Here is a 14,589-nt window from a genome sequence, read left to right as displayed (position 1 = left end):
GCTAGCTAATTACTTTGTAGATGTCGGGAACAGCGGGAGGCAGCGTTAAGGTAAAAAGGTGTCTAATGTTTAAACAAAAGGTGAGTGCCCCTAAGAAAAGGCAATGAAGCTTAGGTAAGGGTATGCAGAACGAAACTAAAATTGAAAGGGCTACAAAGTAAACAAAAACAGAATGCTGGACGACAGCAAAGACTTACTGTGGAGCAAAGATGGCGTCCACAAAGTACATCCGAACGTGACATGGCAATCAACAATGTCCCACAAAGAAGGATAAAAACAACTGAAATATTTTTGTTGGCTAAAACAAAGTAGAAATATTGCTCAAAGAAAGACATGAAACTGCTACGGGAAAATACCAAAACAAGAGGAAAAGCCACCAAAATAGGAACGCAAGACGAGAACTAAAACACTACACAGGAAAACAGCAAAAAAGTCCAAATAAATCAGGGGGTGATGTGACAGGAGGTGACAGTACACCTACTTTGAGACAAGAGCTATCATAATGCATGCTTTGTTATGCTTTAAAATGTGAATTGTGAATTATATTTTATATAGCGCTTTTCTCTAGTGACTCAAAGCGATTTGCATAGTGAAACCCAATATCTAAGTTACATTTAAACCAGTGTGGGTGGCACTGGGAGCAGGTGGGTAAAGTGTCTTGCTCAAGGACACAACGGCAGTGACTAGGATGACGGAAGCAGGAATCGAACCTGCAGCCCTCAAGTTGCTGGCACGGCCGCTCTACCAACCGAGCTATGCCGCTTTCAACAATTGCGACAATGACTTTTTAATGTCAAATGAGTTTGTTTTCTAATGATTTCTGCTGCCTGCGGATTTTTTCAATGCAAAAAATGTGCCTTGGCTCAAAAAAGGTTGAACAACACTGATTTACACTACGTGACAAGTTCACTGGTTTTTGTGCAGGTGACTGACTTCATCGGTTCCTCACCTGACACTGGAAGTAACTGCGCTGAAGACTTTTGACTGTGTCCGTTTCCAACTCGCCCATCTTCGTGGCCTCCTCCAGCTCCTCAGAGAAGATCTTATGAAGCTCCACGCGACGCCATTCGATGATCTGCCTCTGGACCTTGGCGGAGGCTTCTTCGTGGCGAACTAACAGGATGCGCTGCAGGTGAGCCTGGTTCAGCTTGTGCAGTTTCTCCAGCAGGACACTACACTGGAGGAGCTCCTAAGGGAGTCAACGTGGGATTCTTTAACTGCTGATGCTGTGCAAAACCACAAGTCAGCAGCCCAAAAAGCACTATTGCAATATTTTAACAAATTAAGAACCTAGGCTTGTTAAAGTATTACGTGACCTCACACTTTATAGTCATGTATCAAATAGTCCATGAATGAGTTGCAATACTTCACATACAGTGGGGCAAAAAAGTATTTAGTAAGCCACCGATTGTGCAAGTTCTCCCACTTAAAATGATGACAAGTCTGTAATTTTCATCATAGGTACACTTCAACTGTGAGAGACAGAATGTGAACAAAAAAATCCAGGAATTTTAAAGAATTTATTTGTAAATTATGGTGGAAAATAAGTATTTGGTCAACCATTCAAAGCTCTCACTGATGGAAGGAGGTTTTGGCTCAAAATCTCTCGATACATGGCCCCATTCATTCTTTCCATAACATGGATCAATCGTCCTGTCCCCTTAGCAGAAAAACAGCCCCAAGGCATGATGTTTCCACCCCCATGCTTCACAGTAGGTATGGTGTTCTTGGAACTTGCAACTCAGTATTCTTCTTCCTCCAAACACGACGAGTTGAGTTGATACCAAAATGGATACATGGATGATACAGGAGAGGATTGGGAGAATGTCATGAGGTCAGATGAAACCAAAATAGAACTTTTTGGTATAAACTCAACCCGTCGTGTTTGGAAGTAGAAGAATACCGAGTTGCATCCCAAGAACACCATACCTACTGTGAAGCATGGGGGTGGAAACATCATGCTTTGGGGCTGTTTTTCTGCTAAAGGGACAGGACGATTGATCCGTGTTAAGGAAAGAATGAATGGGGCCATGTATCGTACCATATGTCCCGGCAAGAAATCTGCGTTCAAAGGACTCCGGCTTATTAGTGATTCCCAAAGCCCAAAAAAAGTCTGCGGGCTATAGAGCGTTTTCATTTCGGGCTCCAGTACTCTGGAATGCCCTCCCGGTAAAAGTTTGAGATGCCACCTCAGTAGAAGCATTTAAGTCTCACCTTAAAACTCCTTTGTATACTCTAGCCTTTAAATAGACTCCCTTTTTCGACCAGTTGATCTGCCGTTTCTTTTCTTTTTCTCCTATGTCCCACTCTCCCTTGTGGAGGGGGTCCGGTCCGATCCGGTGGCCATGTACTGCTCGCCTGTGTATCGGCTGGGGACATCTCTGCGCTGCTGATCCGCCTCCACTTGGGATGGTTTCCTGCTGGCTCCGCTGTGAACGGGACTCTCGCTGCTGTGTTGGATCCGCTTTGGACTGGACTCTTGCGACTGTGTTGGATCCATTATGGATTGAACTTTCACAGTATCATGTTAGACCCGCTCGACATCCATTGCTTTCCTCTTCTCCGAGGTTCGCATAGTCATCATTGTCACCGGCGTCCCACTGGGTGTGAGTTTTCCTTGCCCTTATGTGGGCCTACCGAGGATGTCGTAGTGGTTTGTGCAGCCCTTTGAGACACTAGTGATTTAGGGCTATATAAGTAAACATTGATTGATTGATCGTGAGATTTTGAGCCAAAACCTCCTTCCATCAGTGAGAGCTTTGAATGGTTGACCAAATACTTATTTTCCACCATAATTTACAAATAAATTCTTTAAAATTCCTACGTTGTGAATTCCTGGATTTTTTTCCCACATTTTGTCTGTCAGAGTTGAAGTGTACCTATGATGAAAATTACAGACCTCTGTCATCATTTTAAGTGGGAGAACTTGCACAATCGCTGGCTGACTAAATACTTTTTTGCCCCACTGTATATAGTACATGCAAAACTTCATGAATCAGACTATTGACATATCTACATATTATAGTTGAAGCACCTGCTGATCAGCATGATGACACAGCAGCTCAGCCTGGGCTTTCTCTGCAGCTTGCCTGCGATGCTCCGCTTCCATCTCCTCCCTGGTCTCCAGGTTACACTGGCCCGCAAGCACAGCCATGCGGGCCCCTCGCTCCTCCTTCAGCCGACCCTCCATGCCGAGCAGCTGCCCGTGCAGCACACTGAGAAGTCTCTGCTGGGCCTGGACGCTGACCAGGCCGTGGGCCCGCAGGCCCCCCAACAGGATAGACAGCACGTCCTTGTAGATTTGAATCCTCGTGGCCTCCAAGTTGTTGGTTGCGTGCAGCAGGGTGGACATTTCGATGCTGACGGGGACAATACGACAATACAGATTGGATGAGGCACTTTATAAATATCCCGGTTAAAATGTCACCATTTCCTAAAGTATATAACTGAAAAGCACAAGCTAAAAATACCACTGGAAATACCACATTTTTCTGGACAATAAGCCACTACTTTTTTCCTACGCTTTGAACCCTGCGGCTTGTAATTTTTTCTTCGCTAATGGCCATAACGTTTTGTATTCAACAAATAGTTTTCTTTAAACTACATATATCCATATTCAAGAGCTATTTCTTTATATAATCATAGAAATATTTGAAAACAGCTAGTGGGGCGGCATAGCTCGGTTGGTAGAGTGGCCGTGCCAGCAACTTGAGGGTTGCAGGTTCGATTCCCGCTTCCGCCATCCTAGTCACTGCCGTTGTGTCCTTGGGCAAAACACTTTACCCACGTGCTCCCAGTGCCACCCGCACTGGTTTAAATGTAACTTAGATATTGGGTTTCACTATGTAAAGCGCTTTGAGTCACTAGAGAAAAGCGCAATATAAATGTAATTCACTTCACTTCTATTTGTTATCTTTTTGGTTGTCCGCTAGTGAACTGCGTGTTTTAACCTTGAAGCTTTCGGAATGTAAGGAGTAGCCATACTCCCTTCTTATCTCTCCCTTTCCCAGGCTTAGCAGAACAACAGATATGTGGATTTGTTCCGGTAGATGTGGGCGGGGGAGATAGTGAAGAAGACAGCGCGTTCGTAGGGTTTTGCAGATCAACTAGGCGACGCTAATTGAATGTGTTGTTTTTTAGGTTGGTCTCCCCAAAGCTTTGGAATAAATTGCAAAATACCTCTTCTGTTCTGGGTTATCATTTAAAATCAGCTCATGTGTCATCAAAAGAATTTACGATTGACCAGCAGCTTAAATTCCCTCGGAGGAACATCTGGTCCAAACGCAACGATCGACATACACAAAAAAAAATGTGTGTTCTTTTTGCTATGGCACCATCTTTTGGATGAGTTTGCTCACTGCATGTGCTACTGGTTGAAAATGTGCTTTGAACCGGAAGTATCTCTTTCTTTGCGCCGTCCTCCAAATCTAAACATCAGACATGGAAATTATCAGCTGGACTGTCGGCTCAATCGACAAAATCTTTTCAACGAGGAAAATAGGTTCCTGGGGATCCTGGCTGCCCTGATGGAACCATTGCTGCGGCGTAGAGATTCCTGGGATAAATGGAGAATCATGTGTCTCTCAGTCCTTTCCATCGAGGACGTGGAAGACATCTACCTATTTGGCACCTTGATCGCAGGGCACCTGCTGATTGCTCTGGTGTATCGTCAAATTAGTAAAACGATGGCAGCCACTCAAGGAGCCCACAGGCTGTTCATCGCAATGGAAGGATTTAGCCGGGCTGTGGGATCACAGTCTGGAGCAATTTCTGAACTGAATCGCAAGATGGATCATATCATGGAAAAGCTGGTTGAAAGGGAAAAATTGGATATGAGGGCCGGCATGGAATAGAACAGACAAGCCCTTGTAATGTCTGTTCGCGGAAAAACTAAATCCTAATCTACGATTTGACTCCCTCGAATGGCCTTGATGCAACAACAGGAACAGGCCATCCTATCTTGCCGATTGTATTGTACCATATGTCCCAGCAAGAAACCTGCGTTCAAAGAACTTCGGCTTATTAGTGATTCCCAGAGCCCCAAAAAAGTGTGCGGGCTATAGAGCGTTTTCTATTCGGGCTCCAGTACTCTGGAATGCCCTTCCGGTAGCAGTTAAAACTTAAATGCTTCTACTGAGGTAGCATCTCTATCTTAAAACTCATTTGTATACTCTAGCCTTTAAATAAACCCCCTTTTTAGACCAGTTGATCTGCCGTTTCTTTTCTTTTCTGCTCTGCCCCACTCTCCCTTGTGGTGGGGGGGGGCACAGGTCTGGTGGCCACGGATGAAGTGCTGGCTGTCCAGAGTCGGGACTCGGGGTGGACCGCTCACCTGTGCATCGGTTGGGGACATCTCTGCGCTGCTGACCTGTCTCCACTCAGGATGGTCTCCTGCTGGCCCCACTATTGACTGGACTCTCACTATTATGTTAGATCCACTATGGACTAGACCAGGGGTAGGGAACCTACGGCTCTAGAGCCAGATGTGGCTCTTTTGATGACTGCATCTGGCTCTCGGATAAATCTGAGCTGACGTTGCTTAAAACGATAAGTAATGAATAATTCCACTTGTAATCACAGTGTTAAAAATAATGTTAAAAATATAAAACATTCTCATGCATTTTTAATCCATCCGTTTTCTACCACACCTGTTCAAGAAGTTGCGTTAATAGTAAGAAGTTATTTATTCATTATTGGTTAGTGTGGGGCTTGCCCTCCTGGGAGTTCTTCGGACCACCAAGCACCGACATGAGAGCCTGTTTCAGGGTTACAATATTGTTTTATTCTTCGATACGTCTCTCAGTTGCTTTCCAGCAATTGTATTTCCAGCCCCAACTCCTTCTGTCCTCCTGGCTGCCGCTTATAACAGAGCGAGAGGTGATTAGATAACAAGGCCCAGGTGGGCCCTCTACGCAACTGCCGCTGATTTCGAAGCCGGTTCTGGCACATCCCAGTTCGATGCAGGCCCGCAGGCCACGCCACCCTCCACAGTTAGCTTCAGAATAACAATGTTATTACAAAGAATAAGAGACCTATTATACTCTAGAAATGTTGGTCTTACTTAAAAATGCACTTGTTTAGTTGTGTTCAGTGTTAAAAAAAATATTATATGGCTCTTACGGAAATATATATTAAAATATTTGGCTTTTTGGCTCTCTCAGCCAAAAAGGTTCCCGACCCCTGGACTAGACTCTCACACTATTATGTTAGATCTACTATGGACTGGACTTTCCCAATATTATGCTAGATCCACTCGACGTCCATTGCACCGGTTTCCCCTAGATGGGGGGTCACCCACATCTGCGGTCCTCTCCAAAGTTTGTCATTGTCATCCTACTGGGTTGAGTTTTTCCTTGCCCTGATGTGGGATCTGAACCGAGGATTTTGTTGTGGCTTGTGCAGCCCTTTGAGACACTTGTGATTGATTGATTGTGTAATTTTGTAGTCTGTGTAGCTGATCGGAGCGCCAGCTTCCACAGCTAGTGGGTCCATGATGATGACTTCTGTTTTGTTTGATCAGCAGTTTTACTGTCGAGTTACGGACAACCTTGGAAACAATGAAGGTATGTACCATACGTCCCGGCAAGAAATCTGCGTTCAAAAGACTCCGGCTTATTAGTGATTCCTAGAGCCCAAAAAAAGTCTGCGGGCTATAGAGCGTTTTCAGTTCGGGCTCCAGTACTCTGGAATGCCCTCCCGGTAACAGTTCGAGATGCTACCTCAGTAGAAGCATTTAAGTCTCACCTTAAAACTCATCTGTATACTCTAGCCTTTAAATAGACCTCCTTTTTAGACCAGTTGATCTGCCGCTTCTTTTCTTTCTGGACCGCTCGCCTGTGTATCGTTTGGGGACATCTCTACGCTGCTGATCCGCCTCCGCTTGAGATGGTTTCCTGTGGACGGGACTCTCGCTGCTGTCTTGGATCCGCTTGAACTGAACTCTCGCTGCTGTCTTGGAGCCACTATGGATTGAACTTTCACAGTATCATGTTAGACCCGCTCGACATCCATTGCTTTCGGTCCCCTAGAGGGGGGGGTTGCCCACATCTGAGGTCCTCTCCAAGGTTTCTCATAGTCAGCATTGTCACTGGCGTCCCACTGGATGTGAATTCTCCCTGCCCACTGGGTGTGAGTTTTCCTTGCCCTTTTGTGGGTTCTTCCGAGGATTTTGTAGTCGTAATGATTTGTGCAGTCCTTTGAGACATTTGTGATTTGGGGCTATATAAATAAACATTGATTGATTGATTGATTGATTGAAATGAACATTCACAAAATATTTTATAGCGGTACATATCTGCGGGTTATGGTCCAGTGCGGCTAACACATGTAAAAATATGTATTTCTTCGAAAATTTTGTGGGAGCGCCTTCAAAACCAGTGAGCTCTTTAGCCTGGAAGTTATGGTATCCGTCTTTTGATATGGTTAAATATTGGAAGCAGCTTACTTTTCCAAAGCCTGGTTCATGTTCTGTGGATCTTCCAGCACCATAATATCTACAGTTTTGTCTTCAAAAGTTGCCTCGTCTTTAGCAGCCTCATTCATGTTGCAGTCTGCATACTCGGGATCTGGATAGCCTTGCTTTTTCTGGCAGGAGGGGGAAAATCCAAAATAGTGTGAGTAAAAAAAATAGCAAAATTAAACAAAACAGGAGTAAACCATCAACCATTACAATTTTTGGTACAATATGAGTTTATTTTCTGTATTCATATCATGTTCATTGTACACATAGTATTACCTTTTGCTGGAGAAGGCTCAGTCTGGTTCTGGCACATAACAGGTTCACGGCCAGAAAGCCAAGCAACAGTATCACTAAAGTGACAAGGAACCCAGCAACATATCCAGCAAAGTGCACGCCATGATTTGGATGACTCTAAAAATAAATATTATTAAAAACATTGCAAGCAATTTTAGAATATATTATGGGTGTGGGGAAAAAATCGATTCGAATTTGAATTGCGATTCTCACGTTGTGCGATTCAGAATTGATTCTCATTTTTATAAAATGGATTTTTTTTTAATCAATCCAACAAAACAATACACAGCAATACCATAACAATGCAATCCCATTCCAAAACCAAACCTGACCCAGCAACACTCAGAACTGCAATTGAGAGGTGACACAAACACCACACAGAACAAACCTAAAGTAGTGAAACAAAAATGAATATTATCAACAACAGTATCAATATTAGTTATAATTTCAGCATAGCAGTGATTAAAAATCCCTCATTGACATTATCATTAGACATTTATAAAAAATTTAAAAAAAGAACAATAGTGTCACTTGCATCGCATCTCATAAACTTGACAACACACTATGTCCAATGTTTTCACAAAGATAAAATAAGTCATATTTTTGGTTCTTTTAATAGTTAAAAGGGGCGGTATAGCTCGTGCCAGCAACTTGAGGGTTGCAGGTTCGATTCCCGCTTCCGCCATCCCAGTCACTGCCGTTGTGCCTTTGAGCAAGACACTTTACCCACCTGCTCCCAGTGCTTCCCACACTGCTTTAAATGTAACATAGATATTGGGTTTCACTATGTAAAGCGTTTTGAGTCACTAGAGAAAAGCGCTATATAAATATAATTCACTTCACTTCACAAAACAAATGTACATTATTGCAATCAGTTGATAAAACATTGTCCTTTACAATTATAAAAGCTTTTTTTTTTTAATCTACTACTCTGCTAGCATGTCAGCAGACTGGGGTAGATCCTGCTGACATTTTATGTATTGAATGAATACAGAATCCTTTTAAATCGGGAAAAAAATCGTTTTGAATTGAGAATCGTGTTGAATTGAAAAAAAAAAAAAATCAATTTTGAATCGAATCGTGACTCCCAGAATCGATATTGAATCGAATCGTGGGACACCCAAAGATTCGCAGCCCTAGAATATATACAGTATTCACAACATCCATCCATTTTCTACCGCTTATTCCCTTTTGGGGTGGCGGGGGGCGCTGGCGCCTATCTCAGCTACAATCGGGCGGAAGGCGGGGTACACCCTGGACAAGTCGCCACCTCATCGCAGGGCCAACACAGATAGACAGACAACATTCACACTCACATTCACACACCATTTAGTGTTGCCAATCAACCTATCCCCAGGTGCATGTCTTTGGAAGTGGGAGGAAGCCGGAGTACCCGGAGGGAACCCACGCAGTCACGGGGAGAACATGCAAACTCCCCACAGAAAGATCTCGAGCCTGGATTTGAACCCAGGACTGCAGGACCTTCGTATTGTGAGGCAGACGCACTAACCCCTCTGCCACCGTGAAGCCCGTATTCACAACATTGTGCAGTAAAACCTACCTTATCGGTGGAATTGACCCTCAATGTTAGATGAGCAGACAATGGACCATACATGCGGATGTCATTCTGTAGGAAATGGAAGAAATAGGTGCTATTTTTTTTACTAAACATGCAAAATAAAGACAGCTTGAATACTTCAAACAAAAGATATGGAACAATAGAAACTACCTGAGACAAGTTAGAGAAGGTGAGGAAAGCAGGAAGGTTCAGAACTTCACTTTCATGGCTCCTTATTTCAGCAGTATAATTGACAATAATTTGGGATCCCGCTAAAAGGTTCAAACGATTTGTTTTAACATTACTGAACACAGAAATATCCCAAATTTGACTAATTAAAAAAAAAACTGACATACCAGCAAGAGAATCAATGGCAAACATTTGGTATCCTCTTTCCACAACTCTGCCGTCTGTTCTGAGAGGCACTATTCCAAATATGGAGTCCCGAATGGCCACCTGAGACAGGTTGGTGCCACCCACTGGACTCAGATTGTGGATCAGAAGGGAGAACGTCAACTGTGGAGGGTCAGCGTCAGCCAGGACCTGGAGGTCAAATTACTGATAGTGAGTGCAAAGCATATTGGGGCATTTAAACAATGCCAACTTTTTTTTTTAAATTGATGAGCTTGTTAACGTTTACCAAATGTGAGAAAACTCTCTCTCACTTGTTTGCTCACTAGAGGCGCCCTTGAGGACGATTTAAGTTTTGGATTTTCAGGACATACCGTATTTTTCGGACTACAAGTCACAGTTTTTTTCATAGTTTGGCTGGGGGTGCGACTTATACTCGGGAGCGACTTATGTGTGAAATTATTAACACATTACCGTAAAATATCAAATATTATTTAGCTCATTCACATAAGAGACTAGACGTATAAGATTTCTTAAGATTTAGCGATTAGGAGTGACAGATTGTTTGGTAAACATATAGCATGTTCTATATGTTATAGTTATTTGAATGACTCTTACCATAATATGTTAGGTTAACATAGCAGTTGGTTATTTATGCCTCATATAACGTACACTTATTCAGCCTTTATCCATCCATCCCATCCATCATCTTCCGCTTATCCGAGGTCGGGTCGCGGGGGCAGCAGCCTAAGCAGGGAAGCCCAGACTTCCCTCTCCCCAGCCACTTCGTCTAGCTCTTCCCGGGGGATCCCGAGGCGTTCCCAGGCCAGCCGGGAGACATAGTCTTCCCAACGTGTCCTGGGTCTTCCCCGTGGCCTCCTGCCGACTGGACGTGCCCTAAACACCTCCCTAGGGAGGCGTTCGGGTGGCATCCTGACCAGATGCCCGGGCCACCTCATCTGGCTCCTCTCCATGTGAAGGAGCAGCGGCTTTACTTTGAGTTCCTCTCGGATGGCAGAGCTTCTCACGCTATCTCTAAGGGAGAGACCCAAACTCATTTCGGCCGCTTGTACCCGTGATCTTATCCTTTCGGTCATGACCCAAAGATCATGACCATAGGTGAGGATGGGAACGTAGAACAACCGGTAAATTGAGAGCTTTGGCTTCCGGCTCAGCTCCTTCTTCACCACAACGGATCGATACAACGTTCGCATTACTGAAGACGCCGCACCGATCCGCCTGTCGATCTCACGATCCACTCTTCCCTCACTCGTGAACAAGACTCCTAGGTACTTGAACTCCTCCACTTGGGGCAGGGTCTCCTCCCCAACCCGGAGATGGCACTCCACCCTTTTCCGGGCGAGAACCATGGACTCGGACTTGGAGGTGCGGACATCCATTGTTTAATTTCATCAAGACACGCCTCCAGCTGACTACAATCCTGCGTGTTGGTCAGCTTTAGGGGCATGTAGAGTTGGGTGTCATCAGCATAACACTCTTACTAATATGTGCCACACTGTGAAACCACACCAAACAAGAATGACAAACACATTTCAGGAGAACATCCGCACTATAACACAACATAAACACAACAGAACAAATACCCAGAATCCCATGTACATTATACTCACAGCTACCACCAACCCCGTGCGCCGTTTGAGCTGGGCGGGGTTGGGGAGATAAAAATGTATTGTTACTGCTATTATTATTGCTATTATTATTATTTGTCTTGTCGTGGTTTGTTCGTTACTCATTTATACCTTTTTTTTTAAATAATATTTAAGCTCGAGTTTTTGGGTGATTACAATATCAATCAAAATAGTTGTGATTATTATTTTGCCATAATTGTCCATCCCTAACCAAAAGCACTCTTACAGGGGAACTGCATTTTTTTAGGGAATTTTGCCTATCGTTCACAATAATAATGAGACATGAATTTTTTTTTTTTAATGCATTCTAAATATTAAATACATTCTATTACAAGTCTGCTTACAATGGAACCTGTGGGAGCCGTTCAATTCTGCCTATAGAGCCCCTAAAAAACATCCAAAACAACTCGATTATTTTTACACATGATGTAAGCATACACTTAATGTAGTAATATTTATAATAACATTTACTATTTATGTATTTTGATCATTTTAAGCATACGTGGCACATTAATTTCCAAATATTTAAATTATTATAGGCACCAGCACCCCCTGCGACCCCAAAGGGAATAAGCGATAGAAAATGGATGGATGGATGGATTTTACAACGTTTACATTCTTTATTTTTCATCACTAATTTAAGTTAAAGTACCAATGATTGTCACACACACACAAGGTGTGGCGAAACTATTCTCTGCATTTGACCAATCACCCTTGATCACCCCCTGGGGGGTGAGGGGAACAGTGAGCAGCAGCGGTGGCCACGCTCGGGAATCATTTTTTGGTGATTTAACCCCCCAATTCCAACCCTTGATGCTGAGTGCCAAGCAGGGAGGTAATTAGTCCCATTTTTATAGTCTTTGGTATGACTCGGCCGGGATTTGAACTCACGACCTACGGATCTCAGGGCGGACACTCTAACCACTAGGCCACTTCTGCTCACTGCAGGCTTTATGAGAGCCAACAGACATAATAAAACCTCACTTACTGTACAAGGTATGCTCTCATTAGGATGCCAACTGTTAGGATGTTCATATATTCATATATTTAGATGAAAAGGTCTAATAATCCTCGCCAAGAAACAGGGTTGAGGCGGGGGAGGGAACAAGCCCTTTTCATGTCATTCTCACCAATTCCTGGACCGAAATGGCTGTCAAAGTGTCCCAACTTGTTGGATTATCTCCTAAGGCATGGGTGTCAATCTCTGGCCCGCCATGTAATTAATTTTGGCCCTTGAAACAATATTAAATTAACATTAGAGCTTGCCCGTCGGTATTATACAGCGACGGTGCATTCACCGCTAATTCTAATACTTGCCAACCCTCACGATGATTGCCCCCCCGAAAATCTACCAGGGCAACCATTCTCCAGAATTTCTCCCGATTTCCACTCGGACAACAATATCGGCGGCGTGCCTTAAAGGTACTGCTTTTAGCGACCTCTACAACCTGTTGTCATGTCTGCTTTTCCGCCATACAATCAGCGTGCCGGCTCAGTCACGTAATATATGCGGATTCTACACACACACACAAGTGAATGAATCGCATACTTGGTCAACAGCCATACAGGTCACACTGAGGGTGGCCTTATAAACAACTTTAACACTGTTACAAATATGCACCACACTGAGAACCCACACCAAACAAGAATGACAAACACATTTCGGGAGAACATCCGCACTGTAACACAACATCAACACAACAGAACAAATACCCAGAACCCCTTGCAGCACTAACTCTTCCGGGACACTACAATATACACCCCCGCTACCAACAAACCTCGATTTTGCATGTCAGTATAAAGTTATATAAGCCTTGCTTGTTCAATATTCCATCCAAAACTTGTTTGGGTCCCTATTAAAAGGTTAAGTTGTTCAACTTTGGCCCGCGGCTTTGTTCAGTTTAGAATTTTGGCCCACTCTGTATTTGAGTTTGACACCCCTGTCCTAAGGTATCTACTTTTCAGGTGAGATGCATGATTTATGATCTACAGTAAACATACAGGGAGCAGGGAAGCGAGGAAACAGCAGACCACTGTATGATGTAAACATAGGCACACGCAGAAGTGATCACGTCCCTGCTATAAATAATTTGTCTGCGTTAGCACTTATAATAATACTTGGTTAATATTTAAGTCACCAATTGTAAATGGGAGTATTGTTAGCGCTTTTTGAATGGTTATTTTTCTGATTTTTTGGGCGGAACAGTGGAGGTCCAATTGGCTCTGCTGTAAGCAGACTTTTATTTTTGTTTATTTAATATTTAGAATAGATTAAAAAAAAATCTATTTGTTGTCATGTCTTTCAACTGTCCAAATTCCAGCATCAAGACGCTTTAATTACACTATTGTGCAACCTCTGAGGGTTATTTAAAAGTGATTAAAAAAAAGTATATTACAGAACCTTTAAACAACTGTTGCTACAGTAACTTACCTGTGCACATTTGTCAAACTTGACCCGAAAGGTGGATGGAGGTGTCAAACTTTGAATCTGCAGAAACATACAAGCGGTACCTTCAAGACAGTTTTTTGGGGAAATGTATAACAGACTTTATGTTTGAAAATCCTTCAGTCCGAAATAATGCAAAACCTCACCTGAGGAAGCGTGTGGCCGAGATTGAACCTGGTCAATAAGCTTCTCCGCTCTCTAAGGTGTAAAATGGTTCTGACGTGGCCAAAGGAGGTGTAAAAAGAGTGTGTCCAAGGGCCGGATGGAGCAGCGGAAGATACAGGCCTTTCAGAAGAATATGCTTTGCAAAATTCCATTGTACCTGTGTCAGACGGAGGAAAACATTGTCTCATGTGCACACAATTTTCTTGGTTCAGTGATAAACTATACGGACAAAAGGGGTGTGGCACACCTCAAGGAAGGAAACATGGAATGCTGAAAGAGAAAATGATTTCTCTGATAACGGTTAGGAGCATAGAATTATGCCCAAAGCTTTGGTATAGATATAAGCTGATTGTTCAGCCTATTTTCCTCGAAAACTATGTCATCCACATTGCAGATAAATGCCTTTTAATGCCGAGCTCCTTTGGCTGACACTGTATTTTAGTTTCCTGGCTCAAAAGCGGCTGGCAACTAATCATGTATCTTCTTACAAAGTGTGGAGCAGCACTTTGGGAAGGCCATTCTAAAACCTTCATTCTAGCCTGATTTAGTCCTTCCTTTACCACTTTTGACTTGTGTTTGGGGTCATTGTCGAGACATCGTACACTTTTTGTGGGTATCTTAGAAGCAGTCATTCAGTACATTATTAACACATTTGCTTTATTTATTT

At 43.3% G+C, this 14,589-nt stretch overlaps 1 protein-coding gene across 5 annotated transcripts in view; it reads right to left on the bottom strand.

Annotated features, from left to right (window-relative positions):
* Positions 1-14,589, bottom strand: part of LOC133535436 (limbin-like) — a 39,519-nt gene that overhangs the window by 22,382 nt on the left and 2,548 nt on the right. For all 5 annotated transcript variants that reach the window (XR_009802220.1, XR_009802221.1, XM_061875273.1 and 2 more), the window contains exons 3-11: positions 13,904-14,079; positions 13,743-13,799; positions 9,668-9,854; positions 9,483-9,583; positions 9,315-9,380; positions 7,736-7,870; positions 7,445-7,584; positions 3,035-3,359; positions 950-1,189 (exon numbers count right to left, since the gene is read on the bottom strand). Coding sequence is in view for 3 of the 5 variants with exons in the window: in XM_061875273.1 (XP_061731257.1) it covers positions 950-1,189; positions 3,035-3,359; positions 7,445-7,584; positions 7,736-7,870; positions 9,315-9,380; positions 9,483-9,583; positions 9,668-9,854; positions 13,743-13,799; positions 13,904-14,079 (1,427 nt within the window). In the remaining 2 variants the exon portion in view is untranslated. The remainder of the gene's footprint in view (positions 1-949; positions 1,190-3,034; positions 3,360-7,444; positions 7,585-7,735; positions 7,871-9,314; positions 9,381-9,482; positions 9,584-9,667; positions 9,855-13,742; positions 13,800-13,903; positions 14,080-14,589) is intronic.

The sequence above is a fragment of the Nerophis ophidion genome, linkage group LG16, assembly GCF_033978795.1.
Source record: "Nerophis ophidion isolate RoL-2023_Sa linkage group LG16, RoL_Noph_v1.0, whole genome shotgun sequence".
Classification (NCBI taxonomy): domain Eukaryota; kingdom Metazoa; phylum Chordata; class Actinopteri; order Syngnathiformes; family Syngnathidae; genus Nerophis; species Nerophis ophidion.
Note: the sequence above shows the minus strand (reverse complement) of the source record. Positions and strands in the feature narration are given on the sequence as shown.